General features: G+C 46.9%; 1 protein-coding gene across 1 annotated transcript in view; it reads right to left on the bottom strand.

Annotated features, from left to right (window-relative positions):
• Positions 1-14,840, bottom strand: part of LOC148523516 (signal transducer and activator of transcription 2-like) — a 123,619-nt gene that overhangs the window by 631 nt on the left and 108,148 nt on the right. Inside the window, exons 20-22 of the mRNA XM_088473147.1 lie at positions 13,889-13,934; positions 5,510-5,652; positions 1-739 (exon numbers count right to left, since the gene is read on the bottom strand). The exon at positions 1-739 is cut by the window's left edge and continues 631 nt beyond it. Of these exons, the coding sequence (XP_088329273.1) occupies positions 636-739; positions 5,510-5,652; positions 13,889-13,934 (293 nt within the window). The 3' untranslated portion in view covers positions 1-635. The remainder of the gene's footprint in view (positions 740-5,509; positions 5,653-13,888; positions 13,935-14,840) is intronic.

A 14,840-nucleotide genomic window follows, 5' to 3' on the forward strand; every position in this document is an offset into this window, starting at 1 on the left:
TAAGAAAAGTAAGGCCCATAAAATGTATAGCATAGCCCAGTGGTTCCCAAACTTTTTAGAATCATGGGGCTCTAGAGTATCAGCATTTTTTCCACGGCACCGCTGGGGCAAAAGTTTCTTATTGAGAAATTCAGTAAAACTTAAATGAAGTAAATTGTGCTTAGAAGTCACCCTTAGGCTCAGACACGTGGTGGTTGACAGGGATCCACTTTTTGATGTCCACATATTTTTGGATTGGCAGCAGCCAGCATTGGTTTTGCCTATCACACTGACTAAAAATAATTTTATTTGTACTGGACCTCCAACCCAAGGCCCCCCCCTGTAAGTGCCCTGAGGCACCCAGTTTGGGAACCACTGGCATAGCCACATTAAGCCACCTGTTAGATATCCCTGACATAAGGCATTTCTGGTTACAGGTCTCTCATACCTATCAGTTTTGCATACCCATGTTCAGGTATACACATATTATCTCTCTGCACAAAGCTCAATTCATTTTCCCAAAATGATGCATTCAATCTCCAGAGCACAAGACGCATTAACAGTTTAACAATATGCATAAAGCAATGAGAGCAGGAGAAGTATGCTTCCATGTGAGGGTACTCGATTTGGGGAATCAGTTTTCAGACAGCTGTGACCTACTGGTCAGAAGATTCCCTGGGCAATTCATTATATTCCCAGGACAGTCCTGAGATCATAGGATCGATATTTAGTTGCATCAGAAAGTCTTCCATGTGTATTTCTAGATGGAGAAAATAAAATACAAACTGTAAGGCCATAAGTTCCACACTGAGCATATCAAATAGAACAGAAACTAGCAAAGACATTACAACCGTAAAAATATTAAGACCTACTTAAAAAGAAATGATAAGAAATGATCAGTGTACATCAGTCATGATCAATTATGGGTTTTTAATGGCCAAGGAAAGCCAAAACTGGTTGCCCTCTTGCTTTATTTAAAGTATGTTCTATGATTTTTAATTTTAAGATATTTCCATAAGTACTGGTTTTTCCAGCTACTATTACAGGTAATATTAACCCATTTACTCCCGCCTACCAATCTTATACAATCCTAACCCAGAAATACTGTTTATTAAAAATAAAATGTGGTATAAAAAGAAACCCTGTCACATTAAAAGAAATCTAGAACTCACTCATCTATAAAATTAATTTAAAGTTATTTTGTTTAACCTTCACAAAGCTAAAAAAAAAAAAAAAACTCACAATATACCCGCAGTTAAGCTATCATTAATGAGATAAAGTAATCAGAACTCATCAGAGGAAAAGCCCTGGGTTATGTTTTATCTGTGCATCTCCTATCTTAGAACAACAAAAATAAGAGAAAAAAATCCCTTTTATGGCCAGATTCAGAGGAGCACACTAATGCATGCATGCTTGTGTTATTCAGAGTCACAGTGGTGGTTATATGCAAATACAAGTGTCAGCCTTCCCCTTGTGTACTAATGTGCGCCAGACAGTGCAAGCCCTGAGACGCCCACTTTAGTGCAAATTCACCGATAGGTCCAAACACTCCACTATCAGCGTCACGTTCACCATCAACACTTGCACCAACCAGTGTCTCCTTCGGAATTCCAACTGAATATGGCCTCTGCAGCTGCGGCTCTGCATTTGGGAACGCAGCCGCATTCCCCGACATGCCGTAACACGCCCATAAATAGCCTTTTTTTTTGCATTCACTATACAGTAGGTCACCTCCCAGGAACGGTCATGTTTTTGCTTCGCCAGCTCTAGTGTCAGCACCTGCGTACGCAATAGCGGACTCCATGTACACTCAGATGAACGCATAAGTTCTGGTTTACAGGACTTTCAGCACATGCGCAATAGCAAATAATCGCTCTGTGCAGACATCAGCATTGCGACCACCTCTGATCAACTACAAAGAATTACACTGCAAGCTTTCAGGACACTGGAGCCTGATTCTGATGCCAATTGCACGCAATGCCGACATGCACGCAGCGGATGGAGTTGTAAGTACTGCGCATGCGTCAGAGTCGTAGTGTGCATGTGTCCCAACTGTTACTGCAAAGAGACTGTGGATTTAAGTGGGAGTTCCTGGGAGGGAACAGGTGGGTGGCAAAGCAGACACGGGCGAGTCACTAGTCGGTCGCTGATAAGACGCAGTACCGCTCACACAGGACGCCATGTTCAGACTGAGAAACTGCTCCTGCCACAGGGCTAATGCGAATTTCGAGACGGATAGGTATAGCTGCAAGCGGGCTTCAAACTTATGAACAAAATCAGCTGCGACATTACAATAAAGACGCAGCTGCGGCAAAAGACAAAAAATATCCCCGTCATGTAAGAGTATCCCGAGGATACAAGAGTATCCCGAGGATACAAGAGTATCCCGAGGATGTCAGAGCATCCCGAGGATGTCAGAGCATCCCCAGGATGTCAGAGCATCCCCAGGATGTCAGAGCATCCCCAGGATGTCAGAGCATCCCCAGGATGTCAGAGCATCCCCGGCATGTCAGAGCATCCCCGGCATGTCAGAGCATCCCCGGCATGTCAGAGCATCCCCGGCATGTCAGAGCATCCCCGGCATGTCAGAGCATCCCCGGCATGTCAGAGCATCCCCGGCATGTCAGAGCATCCCCGGCATGTCAGAGCATCCCCGGCATGTAAGAGCATCCCCGGCATGTAAGAGCATCCCCGGCATGTAAGAGTATCCAGAGGTTATAAGAGTATCCCGAGGATATAAGAGTATCCAGAGGATATAAGAGTATCCCCGGCATGTAAGAGTATCCCGAGGATATAAGAGTATCCCCGGCATGTAAGAGTATCCCGAGGATATAAGAGTATCCCCGGCATGTAAGAGTATCCCGAGGATGTAAGAGTATCCCGAGGATATAAGAGTACGCCCGGCATGTCAGAGTATCCCGAGGATGTAAGAGTATCCCGAGGATGTAAGAGTATCCCGAGGATGTAAGAGTATCCCGAGGATGTAAGAGCATCCCGAGGATGTAAGAGCATCCCGAGGATGTAAGAGTATCCCGAGGATGTCAGAGTATCCCGAGGATGTAAGAGTATCCCGAGGATGTAAGAGTATCCCGAGGATGTCAGAGTATCCCGAGGATGTAAGAGTATCCCGAGGATGTAAGAGTATCCCGAGGATATAAGAGTATCCCGAGGATATAAGAGTATCCCCGGCATGTAAGAGTATCCCGAGGATGTAAGAGTATCCCGAGGATATAAGAGTACGCCCGGCATGTCAGAGTATCCCGAGGATGTAAGAGTATCCCGAGGATGTAAGAGTATCCCGAGGATGTAAGAGTATCCCGAGGATGTAAGAGCATCCCGAGGATGTAAGAGCATCCCCGGCATGTAAGAGCATCCCCGGCATGTAAGAGCATCCCCGGCATGTAAGAGCATCCCCGGCATGTAAGAGCATCCCCGGCATGTAAGAGCATCCCCGGCATGTAAGAGCATCCCCGGCATGTAAGAGCATCCCCGGCATGTAAGAGCATCCCCGGCATGTAAGAGCATCCCCGGCATGTAAGAGTATCCAGAGGATATAAGAGTATCCAGAGGATATAAGAGTATCCAGAGGATATAAGAGTATCCCCGGCATGTAAGAGTATCCCGAGGATATAAGAGTATCCCCGGCATGTAAGAGTATCCCGAGGATGTAAGAGTATCCCGAGGATATAAGAGTACGCCCGGCATGTCAGAGTATCCCGAGGATGTCAGAGTATCCCGAGGATGTCAGAGTATCCCGAGGATGTAAGAGTATCCCGAGGATGTAAGAGTATCCCGAGGATGTAAGAGTATCCCGAGGATGTAAGAGTATCCCGAGGATATAAGAGTATCCCGAGGATATAAGAGTATCCCCGGCATGTAAGAGTATCCCGAGGATGTAAGAGTATCCCTAGGATATAAGAGTACGCCCGGCATGTCAGAGTATCCCGAGGATGTAAGAGTATCCCGAGGATGTAAGAGTATCCAGAGGATATAAGAGTATCCCCGGCATGTAAGAGTATCCCGAGGATATAAGAGTATCCCCGGCATGTAAGAGTATCCCCGGCATGTAAGAGTATCCCGAGGATATAAGAGTACGCCCGGCATGTCAGAGTATCCCGAGGATGTAAGAGTATCCCGAGGATGTAAGAGTATCCCGAGGATGTAAGAGTATCCCGAGGATGTAAGAGTATCCCGAGGATGTAAGAGTATCCCGAGGATGTAAGAGTATCCCGAGGATGTAAGAGTATCCCGAGGATGTAAGAGTATCCCGAGGATGTAAGAGCATCCCCGGCATGTAAGAGCATCCCCGGCATGTAAGAGCATCCCCGGCATGTAAGAGCATCCCCGGCATGTAAGAGCATCCCCGGCATGTAAGAGCATCCCCGGCATGTAAGAGCATCCCCGGCATGTAAGAGCATCCCCGGCATGTAAGAGCATCCCCGGCATGTAAGAGTATCCAGAGGATATAAGAGTATCCAGAGGATATAAGAGTATCCAGAGGATATAAGAGTATCCCCGGCATGTAAGAGTATCCCGAGGATATAAGAGTATCCCCGGCATGTAAGAGTATCCCGAGGATGTAAGAGTATCCCGAGGATATAAGAGTACGCCCGGCATGTCAGAGTATCCCGAGGATGTCAGAGTATCCCGAGGATGTCAGAGTATCCCGAGGATGTCAGAGTATCCCGAGGATGTCAGAGTATCCCGAGGATGTCAGAGCATCCCCGGCATGTCAGAGCATCCCCCCCGGCATGTCAGAGCATCCCCCCCGGCATGTCAGAGCATCCCCCCCGGCATGTCAGAGCATCCCCCCCGGCATGTCAGAGCATCCCCCCCGGCATGTCAGAGCATCCCCCCCGGCATGTCAGAGCATCCCCGGCATGTAAGAGCATCCCCGGCATGTAAGAGCATCCCCGGCATGTAAGAGCATCCCCGGCATGTAAGAGCATCCCCGGCATGTAAGAGCATCCCCGGCATGTAAGAGCATCCCCGGCATGTAAGAGCATCCCCGGCATGTAAGAGTATCCCCGGCATAGTGATCACTTAATTTCTAACACACCACAGGGACAAACTCTTTTCGGAGCCCATGCCCCTCATGTGATTTTAATACAATCTGGTGAATCTTCATTTCATATTGCCGCGAATAGTGGTGAAAATAAATTATAATTATTGGATCTAAGATCCAATAATTAATAAATATGTCCCTTAATGAGCACACACTGCATTTGCTGTCTTTTCAAGATTCGCTTTACCTAGACAGTACTGCAGCATAGAGGAAACCAGCCTGGGAGAGCGGTCTCTATGCCGACAGCTGGACTCTCCTTCCACCCAGCTATCAGACTGTACTATGTTCCAGGCTGCCTTCCTCCACACCACAAAGTTCTCCTGCTTCGTGGCACATTTAAGAGACAGCACAACACAGTAGAGAGAAATTAGTGACGTCCTTCATTATATGTAATTTATCTTTATTCACCTGCTCATCTATAAATTATATAATTTTTTTAGGCATTTTGCTGTTTTACAAACTCACCATTAAGTATCTGGTCGATTGCCAGGTCCTCCTCTGTGAGAACTTCCAGCTCATGTTCAGATATATTGTGGTCATTTTGTGTTGTTTCAGGGGAATGCAGGGGTGTTGCTAAAGCATCACCAGTCTGGGAGTCGTCCACTTTGCTAAAATGAAAAACAAAAAAATAATAATTATTAAAACAAATCCTATATCTTGGTTTGTACTATGGAGCATCCTTCCTCTAAAGGGATAGGATCTTCCGATGCCTTCGGTGGGAGTGTTGGACTACTTCCACCATTTTTTTTTATAATAGAAAATTTTTGCACTGTATTACTTTTAATGTTTCTTATTCATATTTACTGTATATTTCATGTATGTGCTTTAACGTTAGGTCCTCACTGTACCAAGGCTGGAGGCATGGAGAGCAGAGTGCTGCTTGGATGGGACATAGATATATTTGCTCTTCCTTCTTAGTTGATTTTCATAAGGAGCCTCCACTTCCACATTCCAGCAGAAATGGCTCAGAGAGATGCCGCTACATCTAGATCCCCTGGCTCCCCATATCTTACCTTCTACCTGGAATGTGGGTGGCATAAATTCTCGGATTAAAAGAAAAAAGGTCCTTACTCGCCTCCATAGAAAATCTCCCGCAATGGTGTTTTTTCAGGAAACCCATTGGGTGTAGGGAGGTGCCTCAGCCATTTGGGCTAATTTTGTCAGGGAATGCTTATCAGTCTCCTATAGCTCTAAATCATGTGGAGTTCTGATAATCTTTAATCAGGATATATGCTATACAGGTTTGGATTCAGTTTTAGACCCTGACAGACGTTTTATGACTGGGTCATTCCATGCCAAATCATCACACTGTCCAACCCGACCGTCTCAGATTTTCATGAAATTTGGTAGGATAATAGACGACAAAGAAACTTTCATATGTAAATGTTAGCCCTCAGCGATACACTGTGCTCATGCTACAGGGTTGCAAACATGACAAAATATGTCAAATTTTTGCTTGCAAGGTCAACTAAAACGAATCATAACTTTGCTTCTTATTGTGGTAGAACTTTCATGTTGGTCTTGTTTTGAAGGGTCCATAGTTTTCATAAAAAATAGTTTCATATTTAAATATTGACTTTTACATTTCAAGGTCACATGATGTGAACTTTGACCTTGAATATCTATAAAACAGTGTGTTTATTTTTTTTGTACATAAAGTATGTTATACACATAAATACAGTCTCTCTTTGGTATAAATGTAATTTTTTAGATGCCTTTGGGAACAGGAGTAAAAAAAATATGAAGTACTGCGGTTGAACCCTTCTTGCTCTAACCATGCAACTGGCAAGTTCAGACTTGTCTTGTTGTGTCTCTCTCTGTGGGCCTGATTCAGAGCTGAACGCTCGCTCTGAATCAGGGCTGTCCCAGCTAAATTTGGAGCGGCCTCCTGGTCGCTCGCATAGCTGTGGGTGACCACCCACAGCTTATGTGAGCGGCCAAAAAGATGGTCGCGATGGTCAAAGACCATCGCGACCATCGGGCTTGCGACGAGACCCTGCGGTAGGGTCTCGCTGCCGCAAGCCCAGGAGTGATTTTGGCTCTATCAGAGCCAAAATCACTCCCACTGACATCATTACTGATGTCAGTGGGGTCGGACTCAGACGGTAGGTGTTCCCATGGCAGTCACGCCCCCGGCACGCCCTCCAAAGGGGGCATGCTGTCAATCAACATCGACAGCACGCCCCCTTTGGTGCGAGACCCGGAGCGACGGAGAGCCCGTCGCCATCCGGGTCTCGCGCATGCGCGCAACGGAGCTCCCTCCGTCGTGCGCATGTGCAGTGGGGCAACATCGACCCGTTTGCGAGCGTCCTTTGCTCACGAACGGGTCTGAATGACCCCCTGTGTTCAAGGGATGGTCATCGGTCATTTTCCATCGATTGTCACCATCGATGGCACAATCGGTGGTAACCATTGATGGTACAATAATAATCTCTGGTGAACCATTGATGGTTTACACCACTTGATGGCCACCACTGTTGGGTGTTTTGCAAGCCGCCAGTGGCGGGGCATAGCGGACAGACCGGGGGATGGAGCTAAGCTCTGTGTCATGAGCAGAAAATAACCCATCAGGTTCCATTTCGCCATCGATGGAGGAAAAGAATTGGATCTCTGCCATCGATGGCAAAATGGCCTTCGGTAGTAAACAATCGATGTTTGTAAATTATTGATGGTCGATGGCCATCCCTACTGTTTCTTCTCAGTCTGACTGCAGCTTCTACATTGAGATCTAGTGATAGAAGACATTTTACCTAATACAGAGCCTGATTCAGAGATGTATGCTAACCCGATGGTTAGCACACATCTCCGATGGTGGGAGTACTGTGCATCTGCAGCCCTCCGTCTGCGAGTTCGCTTGCAGAGCCTCCCAGCTGTAGCCTGATTGACAGGTTGAGGAATTGCGGGGGCATTCCTGGGCAGCGTTCCCGAAAATGGGGGCGTGTTGCTCTCAGTGTCCGGGAGGTACGAGGCCAGGGTCTGCGTTGGTGGATGCAGACTTCCTGGCCTCGCAAGCTACCAGGACCCGGTCAGGCTGTGGTACGAATCAGCAGCCACAGCCTGGCCGAATTTTTACAGGTTTCCTTTTGCAATAGGTTTCTTTTCCTCTTGATAGGTGATGCTCCCACACTGCTTAAACTTTCATTTAATGACTGCAAAGCTGATTCAGTCCTACTTGTTGCTACTTCTGTGTCACTTTCCTCAGCAATTAATGTGCTTGGTCCTTCCTCAGCAGTTAAAGAATCCCTTTTAATTTTTCCTACAGTTATCACAAATCATGTGATCACTAGTGACATGTAGCTGTATTTTAATCATCCATGGTAGCACCTTCCTTAATTGTTTTCTACTGCTGATATGACCTTTAGTATCAAATAGGTTGCAGCACTAAGTCCTAATGCACTTCTTCTCCATTTGTCACGCTCTTGATAAAACTACAAATGGATGGGAGCCTCCAGAAAATCGGGATGGTGCTCCCGGCCCCCAGAAAAGCAGACCAGGCTTGTGTCATAACGCCCCGCCCCCTGCTTCACAACATACATGCCTACCCTCCCGGGTTTTCACGGGTAACCCCCCGCACCCCCGGAAGGGTAGGCATTTCTCCTGCATTCTGCCCACTTCCTAGTTAAGTGGGCAGAATGAAGAGAATTTCCGCGGCGATCGCGGGTCTCCGTGCAGGAGACGGGGCTTAATGATGCAATTCTACACTAATCGCCAGATTTGGCCCCGCCCCCTATGTTAATTTTAGCCAATCGTGGCAATTTTACCGTGAGGGGGCGGGGCTTAATGACGTGAATTGTTAGTCCCCGTCCAGGGAAGAGAAATTAAAAGGTAGGCATGTATGCTTCACAATGCTGGTAATCTCTGCACTGTGTAGCAGTGCTGGACCAAAATGATGTAATCGTGTGGTTATGCACCCCACTCCGATCCTAATGCCGGGTAATATCCCTAGCCACACCCCCTATGCGCCGCCACACCCCCAACTATGTCTTGTATAACTAGTTCTCAATGCAGAAGCTACAGCCAGACTGAGAGGTGCAAACCATAGATGGTTCACCATAGATTGCCAATTTACCATCGATGGTTATCACCGATGGTGACCATTGACGGAAACCCACCAATGGCCATCCCTATAATACAGATAGAGACACTACAAGACAAGTCTGAACTTTGCAGTTGCCTGGAAGGGTTCAACTACAGTACTTCATGTCTTTTTTACTCCTGTTCCCAAAGGCATCCCAAAATGAAACTTCTACCAAAGAGAGATTGTATTTAAGTGTATAACATACTTTATGTACAAAATATTAAACATACACTCACATCACACCGTGGGGCCCTCCTGACACGTCATCAGCAGCAGCCAATCCCCACAGGGTTCCCTGGACACGCCATCTACCGAGCCGCAGCCAATCCCCACAGAACCTTAATACACACACCCACATCAGCCCCACTCGCCCACCACTGGCCGTTCGCATCACCTGACCGCCGGCCTACCCGGAAGCCCACCGTCCACCTGACACGACTGCAGCATTACACCACGTCTGTCACACCACGGGACTCTCCTGACACGTCACCAGCCACAGCCAATCCCCGCGGGTCTCCCCTGACACGCCACTAGCCGCAGCCAATCCCCACAGTACCTCCATACACACACCCACCTCAGCCCCACTTGCCCGCCATTGGCCTCATCACCTGATCGCCGGAAACACCCGGAAGTCCACTACTTTACCTGCACGCCTGCATTGTCACACTCCTCACCTCCTTGAAGAAGGCAGACCCCCTGCTGAAACACGTTTTAGATCTCCACCCCAACATCCCACTTGATCCCGGCTCTCCTCCACCGACATTCCCCATCCCCACGGGGACCGCCGATGCCACCAGCCGCCTCCAGCCCACCACCCACACACTCGATGGCACAGCGCTGTCCACACCATCAGTGTCAGGCTCCACCGCAGTCCAGCCTCCCCAAGAGTGTGCCTTTCACCAGCCCGTCCCGGGCAGACCACCCCCTGCCAGAGGGGTGGTAAGGATCCACACAACCACCACCAGTCCCACAGTGGTGCACCCACCTGCGCCAGTGGCCCCGCAGCAGCAGCTTTATCCACAGCCACAGGGGACCCAGCTCCCCACGCACCATCCACCGGTCGCTGACTACTGCAGGCCCGATGCCCTCCACCATCAGCAGCAGCGTGTCTCGGCAGTCGCAGCGGCACACTCTGAGCATCGCCCATCTGCAGCAACATTCTTACCTCCACGGCCGCACCGTTGACACCCCACAACCTAAGTGACTCAGAGAATCTCACCACCATGCGGGACGCCGCCGGGGTGCACACTCCCCCCATCCACCACCTGAGACTCCGTAAGACTGTCGACCAGAGGTCCAGCAGGGGTAACGTGCCGGTCTATTGAACTGCACGGCAAGGAGCCCCCTGAAAGGGTCTACCCACCTCCCCAGTCTCTCCCATTTCCACCACCACACCATCCCCCTCTGTCCGGGACTCTACAGGAGCAGCACTGTGACTACTCCATTAAACGATTTGGCCCCCTCATCGTTGTCTGCCTCTTCCTTTCCACATCTCATCTTCATCCCCCCACCACACCACACCTAGCCCATTAGCAACCACACCCATATTCCACCACAACCACACACCACCTCCCCCCCCCCTTCTTTTCAGCCACAAGGAATTAAGGATGTATTTCAACTCAGTCATCCTTGGCGACTCCTCAACATAACAGATAGATTGTATACTCACCACTCTAGAGCTCACAATTCCCTCTCAGATTGACTTTTTTCTACTGACTATCTACTGTCCCAGAGCTTGGCGGCATTGTGATCTCTGGCCATGCTCTAATCATTCTTAGGGACCTATTAATGATCACTAATGGCGGCTTGTTACATGTTTTACGTAACAAGCCCTTTTACTATCAGGGGCCTGATTGCGCTTCCTAATATTCCGCAAGCTTGTTTGCGGAAACCAATGCCATCTTTAGATGCCGTTGGTTTCTGGTGCCCTGCTCCTTCCTACGGGAAGGAGGGCCAGGGTTGCGTAGAGGGATCCAATTGGACCCCTCTGCTGCCTCCGCACGTTAAACCTCTGGCAGTGCACATGTGTGACCTCAGATATATACCTCTGTGATAACGCAATATTGTCATTTTTATTCTGATTATATCAACCTATAACCCCTGATGATTTTTTTTTCACATGTATTTTTTACCTTTATTACTATTTTTAACACTTATTAGCTACTTTTACACACCTGATACTTTATAACACTTAACTGTCACTTTTTTCCGTGTGCTGCCCTGGGGAGGTCTTGGCTGGGCTGTCTTTTGGGGTACCCTGTATCCCAGACGCAGGGTACAGTCCAGTCCCAGGTGTGCAGTCTAGAGCCGCTCCCTAATTGCTGTTACATGCCATTTTAATTTTTTTATGTTCAACTAATTTACCTTTTTTTAATGTGTTGTGTATTTTCTTTAGAACGATTCCTTATGATATGTTATTATCACGCTTATTGTACGGCCTGGGAGTGCTGGAGTTACTTCTGTAATCGACCTGAGAGCAGAGGGAAGAGTCCTAGTTCGTTAATTCTTGCCTTTGTTTGACATCTATATAGAGCGGGTAAATCCAAAGCCTATGTGTCTAGAATTCTTGCTGGCATTTCATAGTTTTTGAAACTGTAGTAGATGTCACTCGCTCATTTTATTTGTTGCGGTTGTTAAGAGGTTGGGAACGTGAAGTCCCATCGTTACCGGATCAGCATTGGCCTATTGACATTTTGACGTTGTCTGCTTATGGAGGTTGTTAAAGTGTTTTGCTAGTTTCCTCATGAGATGGTATTGTATTGCTTGCCGTTCGTGATGGTGTACCACAGGGCACTTCGTGTCAGGGAATTGGTGTCTCAGTGCATATTTTAGTCCATCAAGATTCTATTTTCTGCAAGATGGAATGCTCCAAGATGGACCAATTGGGCTGGGGACGTTGGTTCACCTTGGATGGGTGTCCTGATCACAGCATCTGCCCTGTGAGGCTGGCCTTTCGATACTTTGAAATACATCCGTTTGGACCAAGTCCTTAGTTGACTCTGTATCAATTCGGATGGGTTTTGAAGTGTTGCCTCTTGTGGCTGGGTTTGTCTACCACGATTATGGTACCCACTCATTTTGAATTGGCGCTGTTTCGGCTGCCTCCGAGGCGGATTCACCCATGGACCAAATTTGTACGTTGGGCAGGTGGAAGTTTGGTGTATATCGTCGTTACATCAGAGTTCCATCTGCTTAATTTGTCCTAACTAGAGGATTTGTTTTCCAGACAAGGGTGAATTTCAGGGCTTCTGTCTGCCTGGAAAGTTTTTTGTGTTTTGCCTCTAGTCTACTTAGGATTTCCCTTCCCACGCCCTTTTTTCCCACTGTTAGGGATAATTTAGGTACATTTATACTTACATATTGGTATATTAGATTGTTTGTTCGGGTTAGGAGGTTAGGGATTTAATGATAATTTTTTTACTTGTTTCATGTCTGTGTTTGGATGATTCTTGAATATGGGTTATCAGGCATTCATTCCTTTATTGGGCTGCCGGTCACCTTCTTCGGTCAAATTTGGAGAGTTTCCAGAGTTGTAATTGTTTAGATGGTTGGGGATTAGGGGTATGAGATGGGAGTCTTATCACTTCCTTGGATGATTATGTAAGAATGTTTGGGTACCCAGTTTTTGATTATTTATCTGGAAGGCAACAATCTGGTTGCTAGATCGTCCCTTGATTTGTGGTCAGTGGCTAGGCAGGAAGTGCTGGAAGTGATAGAGCACTGGCATTTTTGCAATATTTTACTGTCCCATATTGTACCTCGCCTTTATTGGGGTGGTGCTCAGAACCCTGGGGTCAGTGATCTAGCTCGCAGGAGAGTCAGTGGTTGGGTGGGCTGTCCTGTCAAGAAGGTGGTATGTTGTGTCTCATCCGGAGCCGTCTTATAGAGACCAGCACTTATTTAGGACAGATGGTGTACATCTTAAAGAGGACGGTATGGCCATCTTTGTTAGGGACATTATTTGGCATGGTTTAGGTTATGGTTACTCTTTGTGAAAGGGGGTAGGGAGGTTGTTAGTAGCAAGTGTTAGTAAAGGGTGTTTGTTTGTATTGTGGTGGGGCGGTTCGAGAAATCTTAGTTGGCAGCTGTGTGAACAGCCAGTTAGTTAATTATATCTTTTGTATGTAGGGTATGCTTCTCATTCCAGACAAAGGGGTTAAGCCTAATGCCCCTATGGGTCTAGGGCATCAACGGTCCAGATGGCCCTTACCCTCTTGTTCGCGGGTGGGCTGCATTCCCCATTGGGCTGGATAATGGCAGATGGCCTAATCCTGCAAGGCTTGGGCAGATGGTCTTGGCTTTGTGACGATGGTGAGGATGTGTGGTGGATACCTCATTCTCACCAGTGTTGGGGGGCTGGATAGCCTATTCTTTGTTGAGTCTTTGATATTGTTGGGATTTGTGTGTTATGGTAGGGCGGTTTTACACATTTTGCCACCATATCTTTCCTTTATCACATTTAATAAAACTTGATAACAATTTGTTGTCTTGTGTTGTTATTCATTAGTATAACTTGGTGTGTGAGACTGTGGTGCGTATCAGCCGATAGAGTTTAATCGGCACAATTACAGACTAAATAAAATATTGCACCCTTCCTCGTGTCTATTTTTATCCTGTGCAAAGCCAGAACTCTGAAATCCTATTAGAAAAACCCTGAATAAATGCTGCTGCTTTAAAGGCCTAAAATATGTACTGTACAGAATATGTATAGCGAGCTCTAGAGAGTTACATATATGTAAAAGACAAATGGTTATGTGTTTCCTTACCTTTCGGAAACCATAATCATTCTGCGCTTTCTGTATTCCAATTTATCTGAAAACAAACCAGTTACAATCAAAAACTGTCACAGGGCTACAATATACCTTAGAAAGGGCATAGGAGTAATTTTCATTACATTTAACATATGCTAAAGAAAATATTAAATGCTATAAGAATATAAAAGAGTACACTGTTGATAGAACATATCAGGTTACTGAGGAAATTAAGAGTTTTCCTCTTTTGTTTTGTCACACGATAAGTGCCGCTATAATACATCTGCCCCTCCGATTGTAAGCTCCACTACATCAGGGACTGATTTGAATGACCCAACATTCAACATAAAGTGCTACGTAATATGTGTGCGCTATATAAATAAATAATTGTAAGGGTTCAAGCAGCAGGCTTAGTACAGTGATCTGACTATCAATCAAGATCTGCTGTTTCCAACTACAACTAGGACTGAGAAGGGCTGCTATGAAGATCTGGGCTTCAGGATTCCCTTGCAGGTTCGGCTGCAGAAGCTGCTTGAGTATCACTTGGCAACTGTTACTGCCGCCGACTTGTTCATTCTTATGCAGTAGAGGAAATGTAATACCTGGTCACAGGCATCTGGCCATGAGCTGGTCTTTGTTCATGTAGGGTTTCCTGTGCGTTACCCATCAATGACGTTACCTCTAAGCAATATGCCTTTATTGACCACTCCTTCTGGTGCTGCTTCTCCACTAGACACTCTCTGTTAGTGCAAACTGTGAATCACTGTGGTGCCCCCAGTTGTTTGAAAGTAGCCATTGCCAACATCTGTCTACTTCATGGTCACCTGGAACCTTACTTCTGGGAGGTCTGAACTGATGCTGCAGCACCTCTTTGCTGGTGTCTGTGTCTGAGCCATAGCGACCTCTTCCTTTGGATGAGGGCCATGATTAGTAGCAGACAGAGCACTGGATTAAGCAAAGCACAGCC

Source organism: Taudactylus pleione, unplaced genomic scaffold, assembly GCF_031769625.1.
Source record: "Taudactylus pleione unplaced genomic scaffold, aTauple2 ptg000130l, whole genome shotgun sequence".
In the NCBI taxonomy this organism is placed as follows: Eukaryota; Metazoa; Chordata; class Amphibia; order Anura; family Myobatrachidae; genus Taudactylus; species Taudactylus pleione.